This window comes from Astatotilapia calliptera, chromosome 7 (genome assembly GCF_964374335.1).
Source record: "Astatotilapia calliptera chromosome 7, fAstCal68.1, whole genome shotgun sequence".
In the NCBI taxonomy this organism is placed as follows: Eukaryota; Metazoa; Chordata; class Actinopteri; order Cichliformes; family Cichlidae; genus Astatotilapia; species Astatotilapia calliptera.
In genome coordinates, this window is record NC_137428.1 from 50,704,043 (window position 1) to 50,728,042 (window position 24,000).

Sequence of the window (24,000 nt, forward strand, 5' to 3'; positions counted from 1 at the left end):
GTGTTGGTTTCGGCAATACCGATCCTGCTGTATTTGCAGAACTACCAGTTAACCCAACCCTTACTAAATCACATGTCTTTATACTATGAGAGAAAGTCACGCCGACCAGAAGAACATGCAAACTCCACACAGAAACTGTACATCACAAGCACAGTGTTCAAAAAATATCTTTCATAGTGGTTTTCAAAATAAAACAGAAAGCAACTATACAGTTGCCACAGTGAAACCAGTGAAGAGATTGGGGAACTGGAACCTGTTTTAGAAAGCGGCCCTGCGTCCACACCTAGTTTTAGTTTTGTGCTGAAAGAGGACCATTCTGTTTAAAAAAGAAAAAAAATATGCAGGTTAACTGTAAGTTTAATCAAATTTCTTTCCTACAGCACTGGATGACACGCGTGTTTGAGTTTGGATGCTGGTAGGTTGAAGCAAACTTTTGCACTTATGTAACAAAATAAGTTCCTCTGGTGTCTTGACAAGAAACCCAAACCACATTAGTGTTTGTCAAATAAGTGGAATTTTATTATAAAGAGCATGACTTAGATAATAGGTGATGAAGTGATTAAGAGCAGATTTTGCCATTTGCATTTAAAGTGAAGGTAAAGGCTAGAAATAATGCCATATGTCAGTTTGGCTGGGGATTTTGGGACTCCGACGTGAAATGCTCACACTTCTATTTGAAGGCATGTCTGTGCTCAGTAAACCGAAGCTGAAAGAACTGACTGCGTCCACACGGCTTTTTGTTTCCTCAGTGAACTTTTGGGATTGAATATGGATCATGAGCAGATCATTTGAAGTCATTTTGTTGCAACGCCCTCACCTTTCAGCACTGAAGAAACAGCTGAGTACGATTCTGTGGTTTGGTCGCTCTGCAGACTGCGGTTCACTTATGACATATCATTTAGTAGGGTTCACTTCTCCAAAATGGAGCTTTGTTGACAGAGTAAGTCCATAAATTCTAGACAGACATCCTGCTGGGTTGGCTTAATGCCCAGTCAGTAAGATTTGCACTGACTCTTGGAAGAGAAAGAAAAAATGTAATCAGAAGGTGGTAACGCAATATGCCACTAGACACTGAAAGGCTCCCAGTAAGTGCCATATTTAAAACAACAGTTCTGGTTTTTACTGCATATTTGTGTTGACTGGACCCCTTTCTTGTGGACATTAGCTTCAAAGTACAAAACTGCCTTTTTGATAAAAGAATATTACCCATGTAGCCTTGATTTGTGTTATAGCCTACAACTTTGATCTGTTGTAAGCTTTGACCTTTGATAACCACACTTTCCCCAATGACTGTATTTCCAATCTTTTGATAAAGAAAATTGTAGAAAGATGGAAACAAAACAGCTGGTTTTAATTTTTTCAACACAGCTGTGGCACCACACCCTGTCAAGAAAAAACAAAGACTAGACGACTGCAGATGTCCATAAAAGAGTCACTGAAACCCTCACGGCTGGTTTATTGTACTGTGTGTTGTTCAGTCAGTGTGGCTCCATTTATATGTATATGTATGTATTTGGGTCACCGCCTTTTTCTCAGGCTACAAAGCCTTGTGTTGCACCTTGTTCGGGAGGTAATCGTCACATCGGGATTACGCACCTTTGACCTCCAGCACTGTCAACAGTAAGCGGCTCACTGAGATAGGCTACCAGCGACCAAATCCACCAGCAGCAACCGGTTTGTCACATGACTGCTGTGCAGCTCAGTCTGGCTCTGTGTGTGTGTGTGTGAGAGAGAGCCTGTTCAGCTTTTATTTCCGTGTTCGCAGAGGGATCGCTGTGCCGAATGACTTTCCGCGGATCCTGAGTGTTTTGCTTTCTTCCACGCCGCGAATCTGCGTCGCCGTGCGGGGATCTGCCAGGGAGACTGGAAGAGGGGGGTGCGTGTGGGGTGGCATTCACGCAATCGCATTGCCTGGACCCACGCCGCAGCAGGACCATGCTCACGCGGGTGAAGTCGGCGGTAGCCAATTTCATGGGAGGTATGATGGCCGGTGGCTCCAACGGAGACCATCCCAGCGGCTCGGATCTGCCGCTGAAATTCCCGTACACCCGACCGGACTTCCTGGGACTGTCGCCAGACGAGATCGAGTGTTCGGCGGATCACATCGCAAGACCGATCCTCATCCTGAAGGAGACCAAGCGGCTGCCGTGGTCCACCGGCTACGCAGAGTGAGTATAACCTGTATGCGTCCATCTTTTCTTCCACGCAGCATCCTTTGGAAGTGAGCGCGGTCTTCCTGGACCACTGAGAGCACTCACACAGGCGTAAACAGAAAACACAAGCCCCTCTCTTTATTCTTCTACTTATTATGATCTGCTTCACATATGTTTCAGATGATAAACAGGTTCAAGTACAGCTGATGGCTCTATAATGCACCATGCCAAATATTATTATAAACATCAAGGTTTCCTGTATTTCCAAGACATAAAAATACCTCCACCAAGCTGAAGGTCGTTGTGATCTCTCCCCTGTAACCAGATAAGAATGCTTTATTTTTCAAATGGTGTAGAAAAGGGAAAGATACCATAAAGCAGGTTATAACGAGGCCAGTTAAGCTGGATAACACAAGGTCACAGGCCTTTGATATTGTATGAGATAAGCAGTGCACTCACAGATAGGATCTGAATAACTGTCTCCAGGTTCATCTCTGTACTCCGTTCACTCGTTCCCTGTGTGAAAAATCTCATTTCAATAGTTTTTCTCAGTTAATCTGTTTAAAGCTGGGGAATTACCTCGAATGTAGCTTATGTTACACTCCCGTGATCCTCTTACATGATAACTTGAGACCAAAATTGCAACTGGACCTGAGATCATCTGCTGTATTATTGATATCACATCTTCTGTTTAGGCATACATTTGGCTCTCACGAATCTTCCTTCCAAGGAAAACCTGAGCCCATCTGAGAAGTGGTGATCCGTTGTAAAGTGCAATACAAACTGCAATGTATTCTTAATGGACGTACTGTGTTATAAACAGCGCTTAGTGCAGCTGCTGGAGTCATAAAAAGCCAATTTCTGGCTTGGCGTTTGGTCAGCAAGGAACACAGCTGAATTAAAATGGCGGAACATGATAAAATACAGGGTGAATTATTCAACCTGTTTCTAAAGCCTACACACTGGAGAGGAAACAAATGAGTCATTGAGATTTACATGCTTAAAAATAATTACTTCATCACTATGTTCCATTTACATTTGATGTACACAGCTCAAGTAATCTGGGGATGTCTCATTATTATCTGCTTCCTGAGAGTGCAGAGTCACAGTCCCTCCTACTCATGCAGTCCCACAAAAAGTCAGTGAGGTTGTGTCCTGTCCTAAAAATCCTAAACCTACACCTACAGTGCGTGACTGCCCCACGCCCCAGTTCAGTCTTATCTTCATGCCGTTTCTCTATAAAGAAGTTTCTCTTTCCTTATTGATCGATTACATTTAGTAAGAGCACCAGGATGGAAATCTAATATTTTCAGTTTAGCAGTCCTGCTAGGAAGCCAGTTTAGTAGTGCAAGCGAATGTCATCTCAAGTCGAGGCTTTCTTGCTGTAGCACTCTTTTCTTAAGACACAGCTGCTTGAGCAGCATAGAGACAAGGACCTGAAAGAGCACTTTGGCTTATCAGTTGACCTGATCTTTTGTTAATGTTTCCTCTTGCTTTATGCAGTAAAAACATTAAACTATAGCAGGAAATGATCCAAATCATTTCCAAGAGCTCAGTGTGATCTGTTAATACTGGTTATTTGTAAAAACATTACTTCCTAAATCCTGAATTTTTAGAAGTTGGAAGAAGAGAATTAAAAAAAAAACATTTCTTGCTGTCTTGCTTAAATACAGCAGATTATTATTATTATTACTTTTTGCTGATCAGCTAGTTGATAAATTGACTGTTTCAATACTAGGAGAGCTATCTGCTGTCTCTTCATGTAGATTTAAGAAGTACAGAGAAATTGTGGGAGTCGCCCTTATTTATTTATTTATTTTTACTAATCTACCATAGTGAATTTTTAATCTCAAGACATAAAAGAGCAGATTAGGACTGGCTTGTTTTTAGAAGCCATCGACTATTTTTATGATCAAAGTTTCCATTAAAATGAAAATTCAGATTTTTGTGTAGATACTGTGATCATTGTTATTCATCATCATTGTGTCACAAGGTTTCTGTGGCTATAAAAATCAACATATTCAAATGAGATGCATAATTCTGCAGGATCAGTTCAACAGTTCTGCTTAACACATCCAGCGGATACTCCCGCCAGCAGTGTGTGTGTGTGTGTGTGTGTGTGTGTGTGTGTGTGTGTGTGTGTGTGTGTGTGTGTGTGTGTGTGTGTGTGTGTGTGTGTGTGTGTGTGTGTGTGTGTGTGTGTGTGTGTGTGTGTGTTAGCTTGGCATAGAATCAACCAAAACCGAGACATACGTCATACCAGGGATTTGTCAACAGCTGGCTGACCAGCAGGCTTTGTTGTCATGAAATATCACTGCCAGCTGAGAAAACCTGAGCCCATCTGAGAAGTGGTGATCCGTTGCAGGTCTACTCAGAAGGATTAGTGGAGTCAATGGATCACTTTGATAAACCAAAAAACATGAAGACTTTGAAGGTACTATACCAGCATATAGTACTGACCACATTTATTGCTTTTTTTGTTTTTTTCTTTCTACTCAAATGGCTCATGTTTGTTGCACTTTTTGCTTTTTCAATATTATGAATATTTAATCCCTCTTGTAGGTTTGATTGAAACATTTGACCACTGGCGATGGAAAGTAAAAGTCTGATTGGGCTTAGGCTGGCTCAGCCTCATTTTTCTCCTTCTTGCTCCTGCTCTTCTGAGTAGTCCTTGCTGAGCTTTCCGAGGTTATCCTGGGTTATTTCGTGGCTTCCAGCAGAGAAAGAATGAGCAGTTCGCCTTCACAAGGAGGATTCTGATGCACTGTCTCTGAGTGGGTGCACTGTCTGCTCCAGTGAACGCGAACATTTGAATGGATCACTGAGTATTGCTCACTCCAATTGTGTCACTGTCTCTTTGCAGCACACTCGCATGCCTCACTTTTGCAGAAAGGTAACACTTACAGCAGCTCTTCCCCAGTGTTTTATTTTTTCTTCCCCTAAACACAAAGACCACTAACATTTCGCTTGTTCATTCTATTGTTTGGGTGTAGCACTGTCATGCTATGTGTTGCTTGACTTTCCCAGACTTGAGAAGCTGAGGGGAGTTTCTCTTGCTCTCACCTTAATCAAGCTTATCTAGCTCTTAAAAGACTCAGTTAGTCTTTTATGTGGTCAAAATATAAAGAACAGTATGGAAGAAAGGAATGAGTCCATGGCTTATTTAACAGAAATGTACTCGCAGAACAACAGGGGAGTTTACTTTTGCAGCTAGTATGCAAGTTAGCAAGCCATACCAGGTTTCTATGTGTGATAGAGAGTGGTCAATCGTGTTAAATTGTAGGGGTGGGGGAAAAAATCAGTATATAGTATCATGATATATTGCATGGCATATGTATTGATCCAGGGACACCAAATATCCATATTTTATTAAATAAGTTAAAATAATCTAGGAAAACTATGGGCACATCTCATGTGCCACTATCCTGAGATAATGTTAGCCAAGCACTTACATTAAATCAAATCAAGTGAAAAACCATCCAACACTGGACACACGACCTCCTAATTCAAAGCAAGCTAATGCTTATTGCAACATTTTGGCAGGTTTTAGTGTCAGTGTTGTTCTGCTTGACAACCTAATTGAGCAGCATAAATAAATAAAGTAAGATAAGGTTATCTTATTGGATAAAAGAGTCAATGAAAAATTGTAACTTTGAGATTTAATTTGCAGCTGGAAAAAAGTGATAAATCACAAGATATGTCATTGCAATCCTCAGCATATCACATAATGTTAAAAATCGCAATAGTTTTGTATGGTGAGTGAAATATTACGATAATATCGTATTATGGGGAATCTGGTGATTCTAACCTTTATTAAACAGATTTCTTAGACTTTGGCTTTTGGTTTTTGTAAAGGCAGTTAATCTTACCTACTAATATTTGCTAAAGTATGACTGAAATTTGTTTTTTGGGGAGGCCAAATGCTTGTGTTGACCTCCACCCACTCATTCAATCACTCACTGACCCAGTGGACACTGCAGCCTCAGCAATACAATCAATTCTCAATCAATATGCGTGTCTGTAAGGTAAAAACTAGTCCCACCACTGCACACTGCATGTTTTATCTGCAGGTCTGCTGGCATTCATATGTGAGGGCATGCCGGTGAGATGATCAAATCTGTTTTAACAGGTGAGAGAGTGGGCGCTCCGAGGTGTTTGACAGCTAGGGTGTGTTCAGCTAACATTTTCAAGGTAACAAAAGATAACATTTTTTCAAGCAGCACAAACATGTGGCATAGTAAATGTGGATAAGCATTATCAGTGCACTGTCTTTCCGGTAGCCTACATAATTTATCATTCCCATGGGAAAGAAGATGCATAAAGTAAATGTCAGTCCCAACTGTGGAGAGGAGGCGCATGAGCAGCACTTCATACATACACACTTCATACATACAGTGTTTCCCAGTGCTTGCTCTGTCACATGGTGCAGCACATGGTTTTTTGCTTATGTTGCTTATACACATCGCTCAGAGGTGGGAATGACATAATCCTGATGAATCTGTATCTTAAGTATGAGTAACTGTTGAACAAAACACGTGTTGCACTTCCTTAATCAAGTTATCATGACTGATATCATGATAATATTATTCTGCAGAAGAAGTGACAGGAAGCTGTAACAGCATATAACCACAAAAGTAGAAAAAATTACCCAAACATGCATAACATAGGAATATTTGTCCTTTAAGTTAGTTTGAATCTAAGTGTGAATACTTATAACAATCAGCAGAAATAATGTGGGAGTTTCAGTAAAGCACAGGAATGTGCAATTCATTTTCCTCAGGATCAACATCGAGCCAAACTGAGGTGTTCTTCTTCTTCTTGTTCTTGTTCTTCTTGTTCTTCTTGTTCTTCTTGTTCTTCTTGTTCTTCTTGTTCTTCTCCTTCTCCTTCTTCTCCTTCTTCTCCTTCTCCTTCTCCTCCTCCTCCTCCTCCTCCCAGCTAACAGTGCCAGTTTCTTATGTTGTCTCTTGGGAGAATTCACTGCCCACCCCCACTGTAGCAAATATACAGACATGTGCCATTGCACTAAACAATGCTAAACTTGCATACAGATAAAAACATACATGTACAAGTAACAGACTTATTAAAGTGTCTAGGAGAAATTAGGGAGCAGACATGGATACCCTACAATCATTATAGTAACATTATAAAACTTTGAAAAACACAAAGAATTGAAATAGGTGGGTTGATGTTCAGCATCTATTAGCTAACATGAAAAGCTATAATTATGTGTTCATTGCCTCAAGGTTAGTTTTGTTTTTTTTCTATAACTTGGCATCACTTCTGTGAGTTTTTGTCTGGACTTGTATTTTTTGAAAGGAGGAGATAGACTGATAATGTCTGGTTCCTGAATGTTATTTTTTAGGTTATCATGAGTGTTACAATTGAGCCTCAGACCGTTTATGTTCTTAATACCATTATTTAAACCTAGTTTCTGAGTGTTCTCTCTGTTTCGTTTCTTTGCCTCCCCGGTCCCAGTGTCAAGCCTGTGTGTCTTAGTCTTTGTTTTTGTGCTTATCTTACTTCCGGTGTTACTTTGATAGTCTCCTGCCTTTTGTGTGACATATTCAGTTTTGCTTCCCTTGTCTAATTTTTCTAGATTAGTATCATCTGTTTTCATCTGTGAAAGTTCTTAGTCATCCAGGTCATTGTAGTGTAGGAGCTTGGAAAGAAAAGTCCAGACGCTTGAAGATGTTTGAAGATGAAGATGTTCTTCATCTTGCTTAATAAAAAAATAATAATTCTGTCTCTCTCTCTATCTACACTTTGTGGAAAATAGTTCTGAACCCCCTACGCAATACACCTACAATATACAATACACTTTCTATACAAACTCCTTGGAAATCCATGCCATGAAACTCCTGGCGCACCGTTTGTGTGCTGATGTTAATGCCAGAGGAAGTTTGGAACAGTCCAATCATGGAGTCTTCAGAGCATTGGTGACTTTTACACACCATGTGTCGTATCCTCTGTAACTTCGTGGCTGATTGCTGTGCTTTCACTTTGTATTAATAACACTTACAGCTCATTGTAGAATATCTTGGAGGGAAGAAATTTAACAGCATGAATTGGAAATTGTAAACGACAAAACGGAAATTGTAGTTTTCACTAGCCATATTCCTAGAACCTAACAGGTTCACTTGGGCTGTTTGCTACCTTTCTTTCTGACTTTCTTACTGTAAGCTACCTGGGCATTCTCTTGGACAGTTCTTTTCAACTTGACAAACAAGTACCACTGTAGTTAAATCTAGCTTTTACCAACTACACCAAATTGCCAAGACCAAGCCTTACATACCCTGTAAGGATCTTGAGAAACGTATCTATGCCTTTATCGTCTCCAGATTAGACTACTGTAACTCTCTATATTGGCCTCCAATCTACCCTTCTCTGCAGACTGCAGCTCGTTCAAAATGCGGCAGCACGCCTCTTAACGGGAACTGGCAGGTTTGATCCTATCACCCCCATCCTCGCTGACTTGCATTGGCTTCCCATCAAATACCGCATTGATTTTAAAATTCTGTTGCTTACCTTTAAAATTATAAATAACATGGCTCCTAGCTATCTTACTGAACTTCTCAGCTTGTACACTCCTAGGAGAGCACTGAGGTCAACGGGCCAACTGCTCTTAGTGCAACCTAGGTCACGGCTGAAGACCAGAGGTGATCGTGCTTTTGCTATAGCTGCACCCAACCTCTGGAATAATCTTCCTACTGCTATTCGTCCATCTGAATCGATTCAGTCTTTTAGTGCCTGTTTCCTGCAAATGTTCCCTTATGTACTTTTAATCATTTTACTTTATTGCTGAATAACCTCTTAGTCGAGTTTTTTTGTATTTTCTTTTACTTATTTACACTGTGCTGCAGCTAATTAGTGCTCTCCACCTGCTGGTGTATTTATTGTTATTGTTCCTATCTCTAATTTATTGTATTACTGTGAAGCACTTTGGTGTACCGCTGGTTTTTAAATGTGCTATACAAATAAAGTAGTATTGTATTGTATTTTTGCCGTGGTGGCATCCTATTATAGTAGGAACTCTTTACGACCTGCATGGCTAGGTTCTTGATTTTACAGACCTGTGGCAATAGGCTTAAAAAACTTGAATTCAGAGATTAAGAGTTCTGGCCCATGACTATGTCATCTAATGGTTGTTGGTATCCTTGACACACATTGCTCTTATTGTGTTTTTTGGGGTGGGGAAGCAGTGAATAGCTCACTGTGTAGGTCAGCAATAATAATATCCTATAAATATCCTGTCAGTTTTATGGCTCAGTGTTTTCTTAGCTGGAGACAGAGGATCACTGCTTTCATTCTCATGGTTTGTTTACAAAGGATTCTCCTTTGGGAAATAATCGTGACTGCCTCTCATATCAACATGTAGCCATATCGCTTGTCATTTATTTGGTCTAATTTCCCTTTGGACACATAAGATCCAAAATAGCTTAATGCTTTTAAGGATAGTAGGAAATATTAAAGGGTCTTTGTTATGGTTCGGGCTAAAGGGAAAAAAAGTGGCATAATTTTTATAAATTTACATTCCAGTTTCATATGTTGGCTCTTTTTCTCTTGTGGTCTGATCTTAAAAATGATACACGTAGTTTGAAAAGCCCCCTGTAGACAACTTCACTTCACTTGACTAGACTTCACTGTGGCTAAAATGAGAATGCCTGGAGTGGTGTTAAGCAGCGTGTGCTTGTCAATGTCTACACAGCAGCTCGCAGCAGCAGCGCACCATCTGCCAGGTGTTGTATAATGCAGTATTTATGTGTCTTGCTGTCCTTTGTCCTGCTTGTGTAAGGCTTAAATTGAAATATGTATTTAAAGTGAACTCGTTGATGTCATTTCTTAATGTTTCGCTGTCAAAATGGGTGTCACGTAAACTGTTTCACAGAAATCGTGTTTTTGGATGGTTTTACAGTCCAAAAACCATCACTGGGTTGACAGACTACACAGCTTCCATCTCATACATCTGCAGCCATGTGCTGACCAAGAAACTTTAAGACTATTAAACATGTAGAACATTCATGTCTATGTGACTGCGCTAAAGGCACAGTCACAGACCACAGCTGTTATTGAAATTTGTTTTTGTCCTGGTAGAAGGACGTACTTGAAGTGATTTGAGCAAAGATGACAACTGATGTCTTATACATAGTTCCCTCAAAAATGTGTTTACTAATCCTATTTTTAATATTATGCAATTAGTGTATTTATTTCTTGGAAGGATGTTTGTTTTGGAGCTGCTGGATATTTGAATTTAATAAAGTACCTATTCTACATGATACTATACCACATAACCATACTGTAACTACAGTATATCGTGTCTGTTAAACATTTTTGTTCTGTACCAGACTATATTTCTGTATTTCTTTTACACAGACATTAAATTTTTTACATTAATTTAAAGATTCTTATGCCATTGCAATGTGTATAGTGTGTAAATGATAGTTTCATATATGGAATTTCTTAAATATCTCTCTGTCCAGGGTCATCAATGCAGGGAAAAGCACATTAAATGAAGATCAGGCTTGCTGTGAGGTCCTGGTTGTTAAAGGGAGACCTGCAGGAAGCCTCGCGCCTAACCGAACCCCCACAACCCGCAGGAGGTCGTCCCTGCCTAATGGTGAGAGTCTGGGCCTCCGGGAGAACCCGGTAAGTCAAAATGGAGGGTTCATGCCCCAACCCCCCCATCCCCCCATCACATCCACCTTCACGGACATTCTGCAGATGCATTTTCACGACAGGAAAGGACAACAGAGAAGGATAGAGTACAAACTGTGCTGTGATCTATTGCATTTCTTCTCCATTTGTTATCTTTAGAAATAGCACGCTGTCTGGATGGATAAACATGTGCGCAGCCAAAATAATTATTTGCACTGAAGTAAAAAGAATGGAAAAAAGGAAAAGTCTTTTGGTGAAATCGGGTGGAAAGTTAATAAAGGATCACTGAGCAAGTGAAACGGTGTTCTACGAGACAGTCTTATATTTGCAGACCAAACATTTTACAGAATTTAGCAGATTATCATGCATGACTTAAGGGTCATAATGCCTCCTTTCTTTCTAGAAAAATGCCATGGCAGACTGAAGCCTTTACATTTTAGCTTTACTGATGAAGGTAATGCAGGTAGAATGAGTTCATCAGTGAATTCCCCTGGGGCCTGTTGGTGAGACCCAGCAGTTTATTGGAGCGGACAGCTTAGCGTCCTTCACACTCCACGGTAACCTTCAATGACTCTTAAAGTCACCCTTGTTTGCTTTCACAAGAACATTGTGTCATGGAGTACTAAAGAAAACTGTGTATCATTATACCAAAATGCAGTGTCACTGCTCTACTGTCACGACATATTGACACACTTAATTCAATCACTTGCAATTTATCCCATTCCCTACAAGGCAGAGAAAAGATGAAAAGCGCAAAATGTTTACCAGCTCTTTTAAAGTCCTTTGTGATTACAGTATACTAATACTGCTCATAAAATCTCCTCTCAGCTCACCAGTACTTTACTCAGGCCCAGCCGGAGCTTACAGCAAACTCATGCAAGTATCTCATGACTCACTTTCGCAGTGATGTAGCCTTTTTAGTGCTCTTTGCCTGCCTCGTAGACTCACGCTGTAGAATTTGCCTGTGCCATATATAGACAATCAGAGGCTTACTTTGCGCAGCAAAATGTGATGCATGCAACAGCAACTCTGTGGCTATGTGACTTCATTACTGATAGGGGAGCTGTGCTGATATGTAACAGACTTTAAACAGAAATCAGGCCATTGTTTTTTTTTTTTGTTTTTTGTGAAGACCAAAAACTCAAAGGTGAGCAATGAATCAGCCAGATCACAAGACATTTTGAATCTTGTGTGGGAGATGAGACTTTGTAGATCAACACAGAGGACGCGGTGTGCGGTTTCAGAGCACAAACTGCATCATGCCGCACCTACTAATACCTCCAGATTTAAGCGAAAGCAAACATTAACATCAGGTTCATTCACTTATGGGCATCGTGCATATCTGTGGGGAGGTTTGAGCTCAGATCAGATTACGAAGTCTTCACACTGAAGACCGATGGGATGAATTTGAATGCTGTGTAGAAAGGCGCTCTCATCCACCAACTGTGAGCAGCGCAATTTACATAGTACAGCTTCCTGTTTGTGTTTGAGAGCTGTACCTTGAGTTCAACTGGTTCTGATTTGGTATTAAAAAGGTCTCTCTTTTCACTCTGTGCACCATTACCATGATTGTACATCAGCGGTTCCTAAATGTCACGACTCTTTGCCCATCAGGCTGTACTTCACATACTTCCACCTTTGATATTCAGTGGATTTTCGGCGTGCAGTTCATAGATCAGTATGAATGCAAAGTCAGATGAAGTTCCTCCTCTCGCATTTTGCATACTTAATGTTGACACATTTTTATTTACTTTGATTCTTATCCGTTTCCAGGACAACTCTGAAGACCTAACTTTACACTACTGGGCACTGTTCGATGGCCACGCTGGCTCCGGGGCAGCTGTAATGGCCTCTCGTCTTCTCCACCACCACATTGCCCTGCACCTACAGGAAGTGATGGAGATCCTCTGTACTCCTAACCTTGTGCCGCCCACGTGCCTGGGTGAGGAACCTATCAATCACCACCTCACCCCTTCATCTCAGCGTGTCCTTACAAGGGCTGCATCGCTCCGGGGTGCCGCAGGGGCTCCGGGTTCCCCCAGTACCCCACCGACACGCTTCTTCACAGAGAAGAAGGTGTCGCAGGAGAGCCTGGTGATTGGAGCCATCGAGAACGCCTTCAAAGACATGGTAAGAGGCACGTGCGTGATCTGTAGTTGTCTTTTGACCTGTAAACGTTCCATGTCAAATGCATAGATTGTATATAAAAGATGGATTTAGCCACAGTGGCGTCATAGATTGATTTGCAGGATACCATCTTCAAGGCTCGAGAGGAGCATTTTGATTCTATGGCACTTTTGGGCCTTTCATTAAAGTCAGGTGGTGTATCTCTAAGCAGAGCACTTTACTGCCCACACCCACACCTGTTTTTATCCGCTAGTTAAAAAAAATGCTGTAACAATGAAAAGAATACAAAGAAAAGCTTCTCCTGCTCTTCATAAAATGACGCTTTTCCAGCTGTTTTGCCTGGAAGCAGGGCGTTGCTGGAAATGAAAAGATTAACTGTATTCTGTTAAGCTAAGTTACAAACCCATAACCATATAATACTTTTTGATCACTGCACACACCTTTAGCTGTCATACACATACAGGGAATTTCCAAACTACTGTTCTTTTGCATCCCACGCTCCACTTCATCACTGCCTGCGCACATACTATAAAATTAATAATCTTCACATCTGTTAGCCTCTAGTTGCTATCAGTAAATGCTGATTTGTCATGATTAGACAGTCAAGCCAATTGCACATAAGCCTCCTAACTTCCTGCTGGTGTGTAAAGGTGAGCGCATACACACATACAGCACACAATATAATCTGTTGTTTACGGTGTAGAAATGACCTGAGCTACCCTTTCTGCTACATTGATTAGTGCCCAACTATGTCTTCCCACAAATCAATGCATTTTCATAAACTTGAATTAATCCATTAAAAAAAAACACAGGAGCAGGTTTGGCTTGTGGAAACTACCATGTTGCTCCACCATCTTAAATGCAGTGGCTGAGATGGTTTTGGTACTCCTCTAATTAACAGTTTCTCACATTGTATGAGAGTTTCTTTACTGAGTGTCTGAGTCCAGCGATGTTAGATCAAAGGAAGTTTCACTAACACTGGCTAACAGCAGGTAATCGGTGCAAAAAGAGCCAACTGCTGCCATCCAGTGGTGAGATTTTCCACATTGTACCTTTTAAATTGACTTTTTCTGTATTAACAGTACTGCAGGTTTTAATGGGCTTGTCTTGAGCATCATCCTCCAGCACTTTAGAGAGGAGATTATGTGTCTCTGACAGCTGGTTAAAGGTGATAAGGTACTTATGGCGTGATCACACGCTGTAAATTTTACCAGAGGCCTGATAGCCTGAGTCAGACGGCAAGTAGCACAGCCAGGAGAAGTAATGTTCTTTCGCCATAAGCTGCTGCAGGTCACAAGCACTCGGCATCTGGCTGCGCTCTAAGTGGATGCTTGAGATTTAACCCGTGGAGAGGCCATGGGATCAAGAGCAGAGCTAATCAAAACAGTGCTAGCCTGTGTGATTGAGGGGTCAAAGTTCACTTTTTCAGTTTCACCTTCAGGCTCTCTGTTCTTGATTATGTTTGTAATTATCCTATGCACGCCTGTATAGGGAGATTAAATTCTTAAGTCAAAGAGGGTTTCATTTGCAGTCATTCACAGTTTCCCATGTAAACAGTATAATGCCTGTCAGCCAGTTTACATAAGCAAAGGTTTTTAGGTATGTTCAGAATTCCAGTAAAACAGGTGAGAACTAACTGCTGATGCACCTGTACCTCAAACATGGAATTTACTAATGATTAAAGCCGGAATCTTTTTGTCCCTTAGCCCATAATGTGCATTTCCTGGGAACGTTGCTTCCGTCTGCTGTGTTATACACAAGGGATCGCCACATGTTTGATTTGGAAGATTTTTAGGTGATATGTTCTTTATAACACAACACAATTTGTGTCACTACACTTGTGTACACCACACATCCCCATGTTTAGACTAATATCTGTGTGGTGGAGGTAAACCCCCTCCTGTAATAGGCTAGGCCTGACACTGAATTATCCTTTTGATTGCAAAATCATAAATTCTAACTGTAAAATGTAACACGGGTCAGATATTGGTGAATGGCAGTGTGGACCAGTCTCCTCGGAGAAATCAGTGCTTAATGCCGTCTAGTGCTTCCATTTGTTGACCACTAGGTGGTAGTGTGTGGTTAGTAATGTTTAAGAAGCCGCACTGCCAACCAAAGAGAAATTGTGGACTGGTGCTCGTCTGTCTTTGTAGGTACAGCAATGCTTTTTGCAGGATTAGTTAACTAAAAGTTCAACTGTGAATTGTTGATTATTGAACTGCTGATTCGAAGTTGTGAGGGATGTTTTTAGAAACAGTCAGGGTGATTACTGAAACAATGTCAGGCTAACATTTGTTGAACATTGTGGCATTAATTAGTAGAAATCAGGTTTCGGGTTCAATTCAGTGTTTCACCGAAAAGGCAGCACATTCTCTGTGGTGGAGTCCTCCTTACTCTTTTATTTTTCTACTTGCAACCAACATTGGCTTCTTTTCCTCCCGAACTTGCCCCTGAAAGAGCTATTTTTAAATCATATATTTTAAAGCACATACAGTGTATTTTAGGTTCATTGTTCAGTGCTACACTAATTTGTTTCTTCAGGTGGTCACAGTGTGTTTTTTCTTACAACACAATGGGTTCTAATTACAGTACTTACTCTCCTCCCGAGCTGTCACTTATTTTAATTTCAGTAATCATTTTTCCGTAAAATTAGATGCAGTTTGGTTCAAATGGCACACATTTCCTCTTGGAACAAAACACTGTCAGCTCTGCTCCTGCTGAGAAACTACCCAAAAGCTGATTTTGGCAGAGTCTCACCCCTCAAAGGATCTACAGTGGGGCAAAAAAGTATTTAGTCAGCCACCGATTGTGCAAGTTCCCCCACTTAAAATGATGACAGAGGTCAGTAATTTGCACCAGAGGTACACTTCAACTGTGAGAGACAGAATGTGAAAAAAAAATCCATGAATCCACATGGTAGGATTTGTAAAGAATTTATTCGTAAATTAGGGTGGAAAATAAGTATTTGGTCACCTCAAACAAGGAAAATCTCTGGCTCTCACAGACCTGTAACGTCTTCTGTAAGAAGCTTTTCTGTCCCCCACTCGTTACCTGTATGAATGGCACCTGTTTGAACTCATCATCTGTATAAAAGACACCTGTCCACAGCCTCAAACAGTCAGACTCCAAACTCTGCCATGGCCAAGACCAAAGAGCTTTCGAAGGACACCAGGAAAAGTATTGTAGACCTGCACCAGACTGGGAAGAGTGAATCTACAATAGGCAAGCAGCTTGGTGTGAAAAAATCAACTGTGGGAGCAATCATCAGAAAATGGAAGACATACAAGACCACTGATAATCTCCCTCGATCTGGGGCTCCACGCAAGATCTCATCCCGTGGGGTCAAAATGATCATGAGAACGGTGAGCAAAGATCCCAGAACCACACGGGGGGACCTGGTGAATGACCTGCAGAGAGCTGGGACCAAAGTAACAAAGGTCACCATCAGTAACACACTACAACGACAGGAATCAAATCCCGCAGTGCCAGACGTGTTCCGCTGCTGAAGCCAGTGCATGTCCAGGCCCGTCTGAAGTTTGCCAGAGAGCACATGGATGATACAGCAGAGGATTGGGAGAATGTCATGTGGTCAGATGAAACCAAAGTAGAACTTTTTGGTATAAACTCAACTCGTCGTGTTTGGAGGAAGAAGAATACTGAGTTGCATCCCAAGAACACCATACCTACTGTGAAGCATGGGGGTGGAAACATCATGCTATGGGGCTGTTTTTCTGCCAAGGGGACAGGACGACTGATCCGTGTTAAGGACAGAATGAATGGGGCCATGTATCGTGAGATTTTGAGCCAAAACCTCCTTCCATCAGTGAGAACTTTGAAGATGAAACGAGGCTGGGTCTTCCAACATGACAATGATCCAAAACACACCGCCCGGGCAACAAAGGAGTGGCTCCGTAAGAAGCATTTGAAAGTCCTGGAGTGGCCTAGCCAGTCTCCAGACCTCAACCCCATAGAAAATCTGTGGCGGGAGTTGAAAGTCCGTGTTGCTCGGCGACAGCCCCAAAACATCACTGCTCTCGAGAAGATCTGCATGGAGGAATGGGCCAAAATACCAGCTACTGTGTGTGCAAACCTGGTAAAGACCTATAGTAAACGTTTGACCTCTGTTATTGCCAACAAAGGTTATGTTACAAAGTATTGAGTTGTATTTTTGTTATTGACCAAATACTTATTTTCCACCCTGATTTACGAATAAATTCTTTACAAATCCTACCATGTGGATTCATGGATTATTTTTTTTTTCACATTCTGTCTCTCACAGTTGAAGTGTACCTCTGGTGCAAATTACTGACCTCTGTCATCATTTTAAGTGGGGGAACTTGCACAATCGGTGGCTGACTAAATACTTTTTTGCCCCACTGTAGACCTGTTTTTCTTCAAGGAAGCTCGTTTTTACCCCCCCATAAAGAAAGCAAGCAAGAAAGAAAGAAAATGGAAAGTGTCAGGGAGTCTTGGAAAGGTTTGAGTGAGATCTTTTTTGTGAGACCAATCTCTGTATCTTATCAGCAGGCTCCACCTTCAGTTCTGGCACACATCCCCATTGGAAATAGAGGGGCTGTTGAGGCCTGATAAACCCTGTGTAAATATCAAAACCAGTGTTAGCTGATAGACGGAGGTGTATCACCTGAGCTGTATCTAAAGCCAGGGCAGGAAATATGTCAGTACTCACTCACCTTTTTTTTTTTCTTTTTTTTTTTTTTTGTCCAATTTATTTGTAGATCATATCATATATACACTTCGTACTATGTATACATCGTATAATCGAGTTTAGCCATAATAATTGTCTTTGTACATTTTACCACTATTTTTGAACTGTGGGGCTTGGTCTCTGATTTGTAAGCTTACATTAGAACTACATTTTCAAAAGCTACAACATGCTTATTGACTTTTTAAATTAGCCTATTAGCTTTGCAGCTTTAGGAGAGAGACTCAAACCAAGGTTAGCTTAATTAGCTTAATTGGCTGAAATACCAGCTCATCAGTTAAAAATACGTAAGAGCCAGAACGAGAGAAATATGCGTACGAGTTATAATCACAGGTTATTTGAAAGTGTTGTGGCCCGAGCTTTAAAATAGTTTTGCACATAACCTCTCATGTGACAGTGTAACATTTTGATTTAAAGTTATAGCCTGTACTGAGCTAACAAGCTGCTTACTGTAGCAGTATATTTATCATGCAGACACAAAACTAGTATTTATTTGCACAGTAGTCGACTGTGCAAATGTTTTGACTCATCCCTCATATCCTCATATCATTCACTTGAGTCCCACCACCAGGCCTGCATACAGTCATTTGAAAACATTGTTTTTCATATGGCCATAGTATAGCAGTAGTGAATAGTACCTGTCCTGTCAGATAGGCTTGTGGCTGTGTGAGTGTGTGTTTGATGCTAGGATTGTTTTTCTAATTTGCAAAAAGATTTCACCCAAAGGTCTTTTTCTGCATTCAAAATCAACTGATAGTTACTGCTGTCGCTAATTAGTTTAAAAATGATTAATTCCGTTAATTACCTGCCACACTGTCGATCATGAGAGCTCTCTTGCCTGAAATTAATCCTCTTTTCCTGTTGTGACTGTCCTGAGTTATTTCTTTTCATTTCCTGCTTTTGGACCTAATATCTTTGGGCTCTCTCACTGATTCAGTAAACTCACTAAATGATAAGGCTGGTCTGAGCAGTACTGTGGCCTTCCTGACTGGAAGAACAACACACAAAAAAACTTTTGGTCTTCGAAAATGCAGTCACACAAAATGTGAGTCTACCTCGTGTCTATTTTTGACTTTTAGAGCAACTTAAAGATTTTTTTTAAAACAGCAACATCCAAATTATTTATGGGCGCACTATACATAAATATCAAATTCAATTAAGTTTTATTTATATAGCACCAAATCACAACAACAGTGACCTCAACCTGCTTTATGTAAAGACCCGACAATAATACAGATAAAACCCCAACAGTCAGAGGACCTCCTGTGCAGCCAATTGGTGACACTGGGAAGGAAAAACTTAGGATAGGAAGATATCCTGCAGAACCAGTTAGTCATCTTCCGCAACGAACATGGTTGATGGGCTGATTGGTTGATGGGTTGGTACAGCTAAAAGATTTTTTTTTTATGAAATGTTTTCCCAGTTGTGTTTCACTGAGTTGAGATTCAGCTGTCTGATGCGATATAGGCGTGAATCGTACGATACCTTTTGTGTATACTTGCTGTACTTTGAAGTGGGAAACAATTGCTTAATTCTGGTTGGACTCTCCTTGTTAGAATGTCCAATTAAATTTGTTTTAATTCACTTAATGTCCCTTTAGTTGTTGGTATGTTGGCTAGTTTGTTGATATGTTGCACGACTGATGTGACACTCAGGGATGTCAGACCTACCAGTATTACTTGATGGTATTTTTCTTCCTTCCAGGAAACAATAAAGATGCAGGGCTGTGCAAAAAGCGCTTCAGCATTTATAGTAGTATGGTATAAAGAGATGAGCATGTATGAGCGTTGAACTGCTCTACGTCTTTCTTTTTTTGGTCTGCCTTCTGGTTTAAAGCTCAGTTGTTTCTTCCTGGCTCAGGCGCACAGGAGAAAGGTGTAGATGTTTATGCAGACATTTTCATTATTGAAGACTTGCCTGCAGCAAGAGGTATTGGATACAGCAAGGATAAATATGCATAGCTCGCTATGGATTCATAATTCATCCAGGGTGAAGGACACATTTGTTCACCCCTCCTATCCTCCAACCCCTTCCTTCAGCCCCCTACCCCCAGGAGTGTCTGCTGGAGTGCAACCCACACACACGCGCACTCAGATTCACACTTAATGCATCTTACATCTGGACACGAACACATAGTTATGCACACAGAGTGCGCACACGCTGCATTCCACTCCTGTCTCCTGTCAGAGAACCACACTGCTCGCACTGCAATGCTCGCACGCTTACAGAGTTGTATTCAGATGGAGGGCGTCGGCGGCAGAGCAGAGGGCGATACGCTTTAGTAAGGGGTGACATCCCTCATGGGAAAAACGTGCTAGGGTGGACTTGCTGCAAATGTGTTTGCCAACATTATCGGCCCCACTCAGTCTGTTGATAGTGACGCCGGGATGGGAATGAGGTGCCTGATGGGGTCACTCGTTTCCCTGAAATATCTTTCCGCTTCTGTAGTGCGATTTAAAAGAAAGGAAAAAAAAAAAACAGAGGAGCCGTTACCAGCAGACGGAGAGCACAAAAAAGGGTTAAATGCAGTCTGAGCGGCTTGGTTCAAATTTACGTTAGTGCTTTGATTAATTCAGTGACAGGTTAATTATTCATCTAATGAATGAACTGACGGCATGGTTTTCTTCAAATCATTTTTGGTTTAATTAGCACCAAATTAATCTGGGCTAATTAGCTGGTGTAATAATCAGTGGGCCCCTCCAAACTTTCTCATCTGTCCTTTTTGGTTTCCATTATTTTTTTATTGCTCCTTGACTTGTGGCACTCTTGATAAATGAATTCATTATGGTGCTATAATTAATAACGGCATCATGACAGGATTTGAGTATCAAGGCAATATTTTCTCAGTATCAGTTTTAAGCTGTATGGGGAAAAACAGTTCTTCAAAGCTGTGGTGATTAGAAACATGACGGTGTGCAGAGGATCGGTTGTGGATTATGTGTCCTCGTCATCATAATCTGTCTGTGTCTCTGTGTGTTTTGTCTTTTTTTAGGATTTACAGATAGAAAAGGAGAAGGCGGTCTACAACATCTCAGGTGGCTGCACAGCGCTGGTGGTCGTCTATTTACTCGGCAACCTCTATGTGGGGAATGCTGGGGACAGCAGGTGTGATACACATGCAATGAGTGTATATGTAAGATACAGTGGGGGGGGGGGGATGATTATTTGATCCCCTGCTGAGTTTGTGAGGTTGCTCGCTTGGATGTGAGGAACAGTCTCTGGTGTTTATGCTGGTTTTATTTTAATGGAGAGACAGAATATCAACCAAAAATCCAGAAAAAAACACATTGCATAAAAATACGTATTGATTTGTATGTCACTGACTAAAATAAGTATCCCCTAGCAAAACACGAACAAAGCATAACGCTTCCGCCTCTATGCTTGACTATGGGGATGGTAATCTTTGGGTCATCTTTGGTGACTGCGGTCCAACTCCCTTCAGCTCATTTACAAGCTCCTGCCGTGTAGTTTTGGGCTGTTCCACCACTTTTCTCATGATCATCTTCACCCAATGAGGTGATATCTTACATAAGAGCTCCAGACCGAGAGAGAGAGTTTTTTCTGAATAATCACACCAACAGTGGTCAGCTTCACGTGAAGCTTCTTGTTAATGGTCTAACAGCTCATTGGTCTTGTCCACAGTGGAGGGGAGGTTTTAATGAATTAAACTGATTCTGTGGACAGGTGTCTGTGGACATAATGAGCTATAATCAGGAGTATCTCTAATTGCTTGGTTGATTGTAATCTGTGTGGCACACAAGCGCACAACCAATCTGTAGCAGCAGATCGTAGTGGATCAAACACTTACTTCCCTTAATAACATTTTAAATTAATTTAGAACTTTTATGTGAAGTGTTTATTTGTTCTGGATTTTTGGTTAATATTCCGTCCCTCTTCATTAAAGTGTTGTTTATTTGTATGTGAGAAAACTAACAAATTCGAAAGAGATTCAAAAATAGTGATTTCCCCTGCTGTAGCAGACTGTAGAATCTTCTTTGTTTTCGTCTCTGTGTTTCTCGCTCACCTTCTCGTGCCCTTTAGCCTACAGGAACAACTGTGTCCCTTCCTGGATGAATAGAGTTTTGCTTTGTCTGCTCCTCTCCCTCAGAGCTATCATTATCCGGTCTGGGGAAGTCATTCCCATGTCAGCAGAGTTCACACCAGAGTCAGAGAGGCAGCGACTGCAGTTCTTGGTAAGAAAGAAACTTTCTCAGCTCCTTTCTAGCAAGCACAGCTGTCAGATATTAGCAGAGCTGGCCTCCCCTCCTGTTGAGACACCAGCTATGCTTAGCTCTGTCTCTCTTACACGGCCTGCTCTCTGTGCCAGCTTAATAGACTATGGAATTGTTTTTCCTATCCCTAGGGCGCGTCAATCTTCTTCTCTTTCTGTTTTTTTTTTCTCTTTTCATATCACAGGCCTACATGCAGCCCCACTTATTAGGGAATGAGTTTACACATCTGGAATTCCCAAGGAGAGTCCAGAGGAAGGAGGTGGGGAAGAGGATGCTGTATCGTGACTTCACCATGTCAGGATGGTGGGTTAACTAATACTTTTTTTTTTTCTTTTTTTTTTCTTGACTAAATTACTGCTGATTGAATGTATGTCAGTGTCCAGTATCCACCTGGGAGGATAACATTTTGGTTTCTGCACTCAAGTCCTTCACATTTGTTAGAAATGCTGTCGATGTTATTTAGCCACATATCTCGTTGAATGCATTTATGTACCCTATAAAGAAATTCATCTGTGTCCCATTCACCGAGTAATTCAGTTCATTAGCACTCCACAATCATCTTGGGAACTTTAGATTGTAAGGTCAGTACTTAACTATTAACACAATGGCCACAATGGGGAGAAGAAACTTTTACTTTTAAAAAGTCATTCAAGTCATCAGTTGTCATAAAGAGGTCAGGAACTGTCCTTCGTATTTCTTCTTTTGTGTGTTAGTGGGCAAAGCAAAGACCTTGCCCTGTGTCCTAAAGTAAAGAGAAAAATAAAAAGTGTACAGATGGAGAGAAAAGGAGGGAAATAGAAAAAAATGTATAAAAACTAAGAAGTGACTAACAGAAAAAGCTGAGACCAGGGCACCAGAGAAACGGAGGCAGGGAAGGTTATATTATATAAACATTGTGTTTACATTTTCTTTATATAGAAATGGGTTCAAGGATAGATCATTTAATTTTGTAGGACCACTAAAGCTTTTAGTTATCGTTGCTGAATCTTCACCTTTTGTTTTTACTTTTTCCAGCCATGGCAATCTATTAAACTAGCATTACCGCAATTCAAAAACACTCAGAAATAAAGTAAGGTCTTCATCGCTACCTTTACGATTAAACAGCTAATTTAGCATATTTACCCAGGTAACTTAACACAATATGGATTACAAAACTAAACATATAGAACAGTGCAAAGCTCTATAAATGGAAAAAAAAGGAAATTGGGTTACAGATTTATTAAAAATACGTGCAATCACAACACTCCTTATATTAATAATATTGAGCTCTCCATTCTGCTTAGGCTAGCCTATGAGATTTGCTATTCATGTATGATTTTACAGCATTGACGGTGTGTTTGGGTTCATTGCCACGCTGATAAATTCAGCCAATCAGATGCTTTCCGAATGGTGTTGCATTGCGAATCAAAATCTAGACAAGTCAAAAACCATGACCGAGCCTCTGCCATGTTTTACAGTTGGCTACAGACACTCACTGTTGTACCTCTCAGCTGACTTCCTCCTTACATCCTGATAACGATTTGACCGCTTTTAAAGGTTGAATAATTCATAAGTCAGTTTAACAAGGGGAAAAAAACATTCTTCCAAAAATGCTCAGGTACAAGGATGGGGTTGAAAACGAGTGACAAAGCAGCCAATATCCAAAGGAAATCTTTGAAAGACCTTCAGAGAGCCTTTTATGAAGTTTGTGGATATGATTGTATTCTTATTAACTAATGACTCATGCATGCAAGCACACACAGACACACGTAAAGAGAGAGGGGATGAGAAAAATATAACGCTCAAAACCAGATGCTTGTTTCGAAGTGAAGGTGCAGGTGTATTATTATTATCATTATTATTATTATTATTCACGTATCTGGTTCGTGGTGGTGGACCACAGTCAGTATTGGTGCTCTACTTGAGGTGTGACTAATTCTTAGAAAAGACTCACTGTTTTAGGAAATTGAACTGGTAACCTGTGCTGACACTGAGAGCGTGTAATATAGTTAAATATAGTTTTAAAAACAGTTTTTTATCCATTATTAATAATTACAGATTATTTAAGTTGATATGTAGAATGATCCCTTATTAAAAATCCCCAAACTAGTGGAAAAGGCATTTCAGTTTA

The 24,000-nt window shown here is 40.8% G+C and overlaps 1 protein-coding gene across 1 annotated transcript in view; it reads left to right on the plus strand.

Annotated features, from left to right (window-relative positions):
• Positions 1-1,616: 1,616 nt before the first annotated feature.
• ppm1h (protein phosphatase, Mg2+/Mn2+ dependent, 1H) overlaps positions 1,617-24,000 on the plus strand; it is a 36,677-nt gene continuing 14,293 nt past the window's right edge. Inside the window, exons 1-6 of the mRNA XM_026175288.2 lie at positions 1,617-2,168; positions 10,634-10,799; positions 12,582-12,938; positions 20,651-20,763; positions 21,767-21,851; positions 22,075-22,193. Coding sequence (XP_026031073.1) covers positions 1,936-2,168; positions 10,634-10,799; positions 12,582-12,938; positions 20,651-20,763; positions 21,767-21,851; positions 22,075-22,193 — 1,073 coding nt within the window. The 5' untranslated portion in view covers positions 1,617-1,935. The remainder of the gene's footprint in view (positions 2,169-10,633; positions 10,800-12,581; positions 12,939-20,650; positions 20,764-21,766; positions 21,852-22,074; positions 22,194-24,000) is intronic.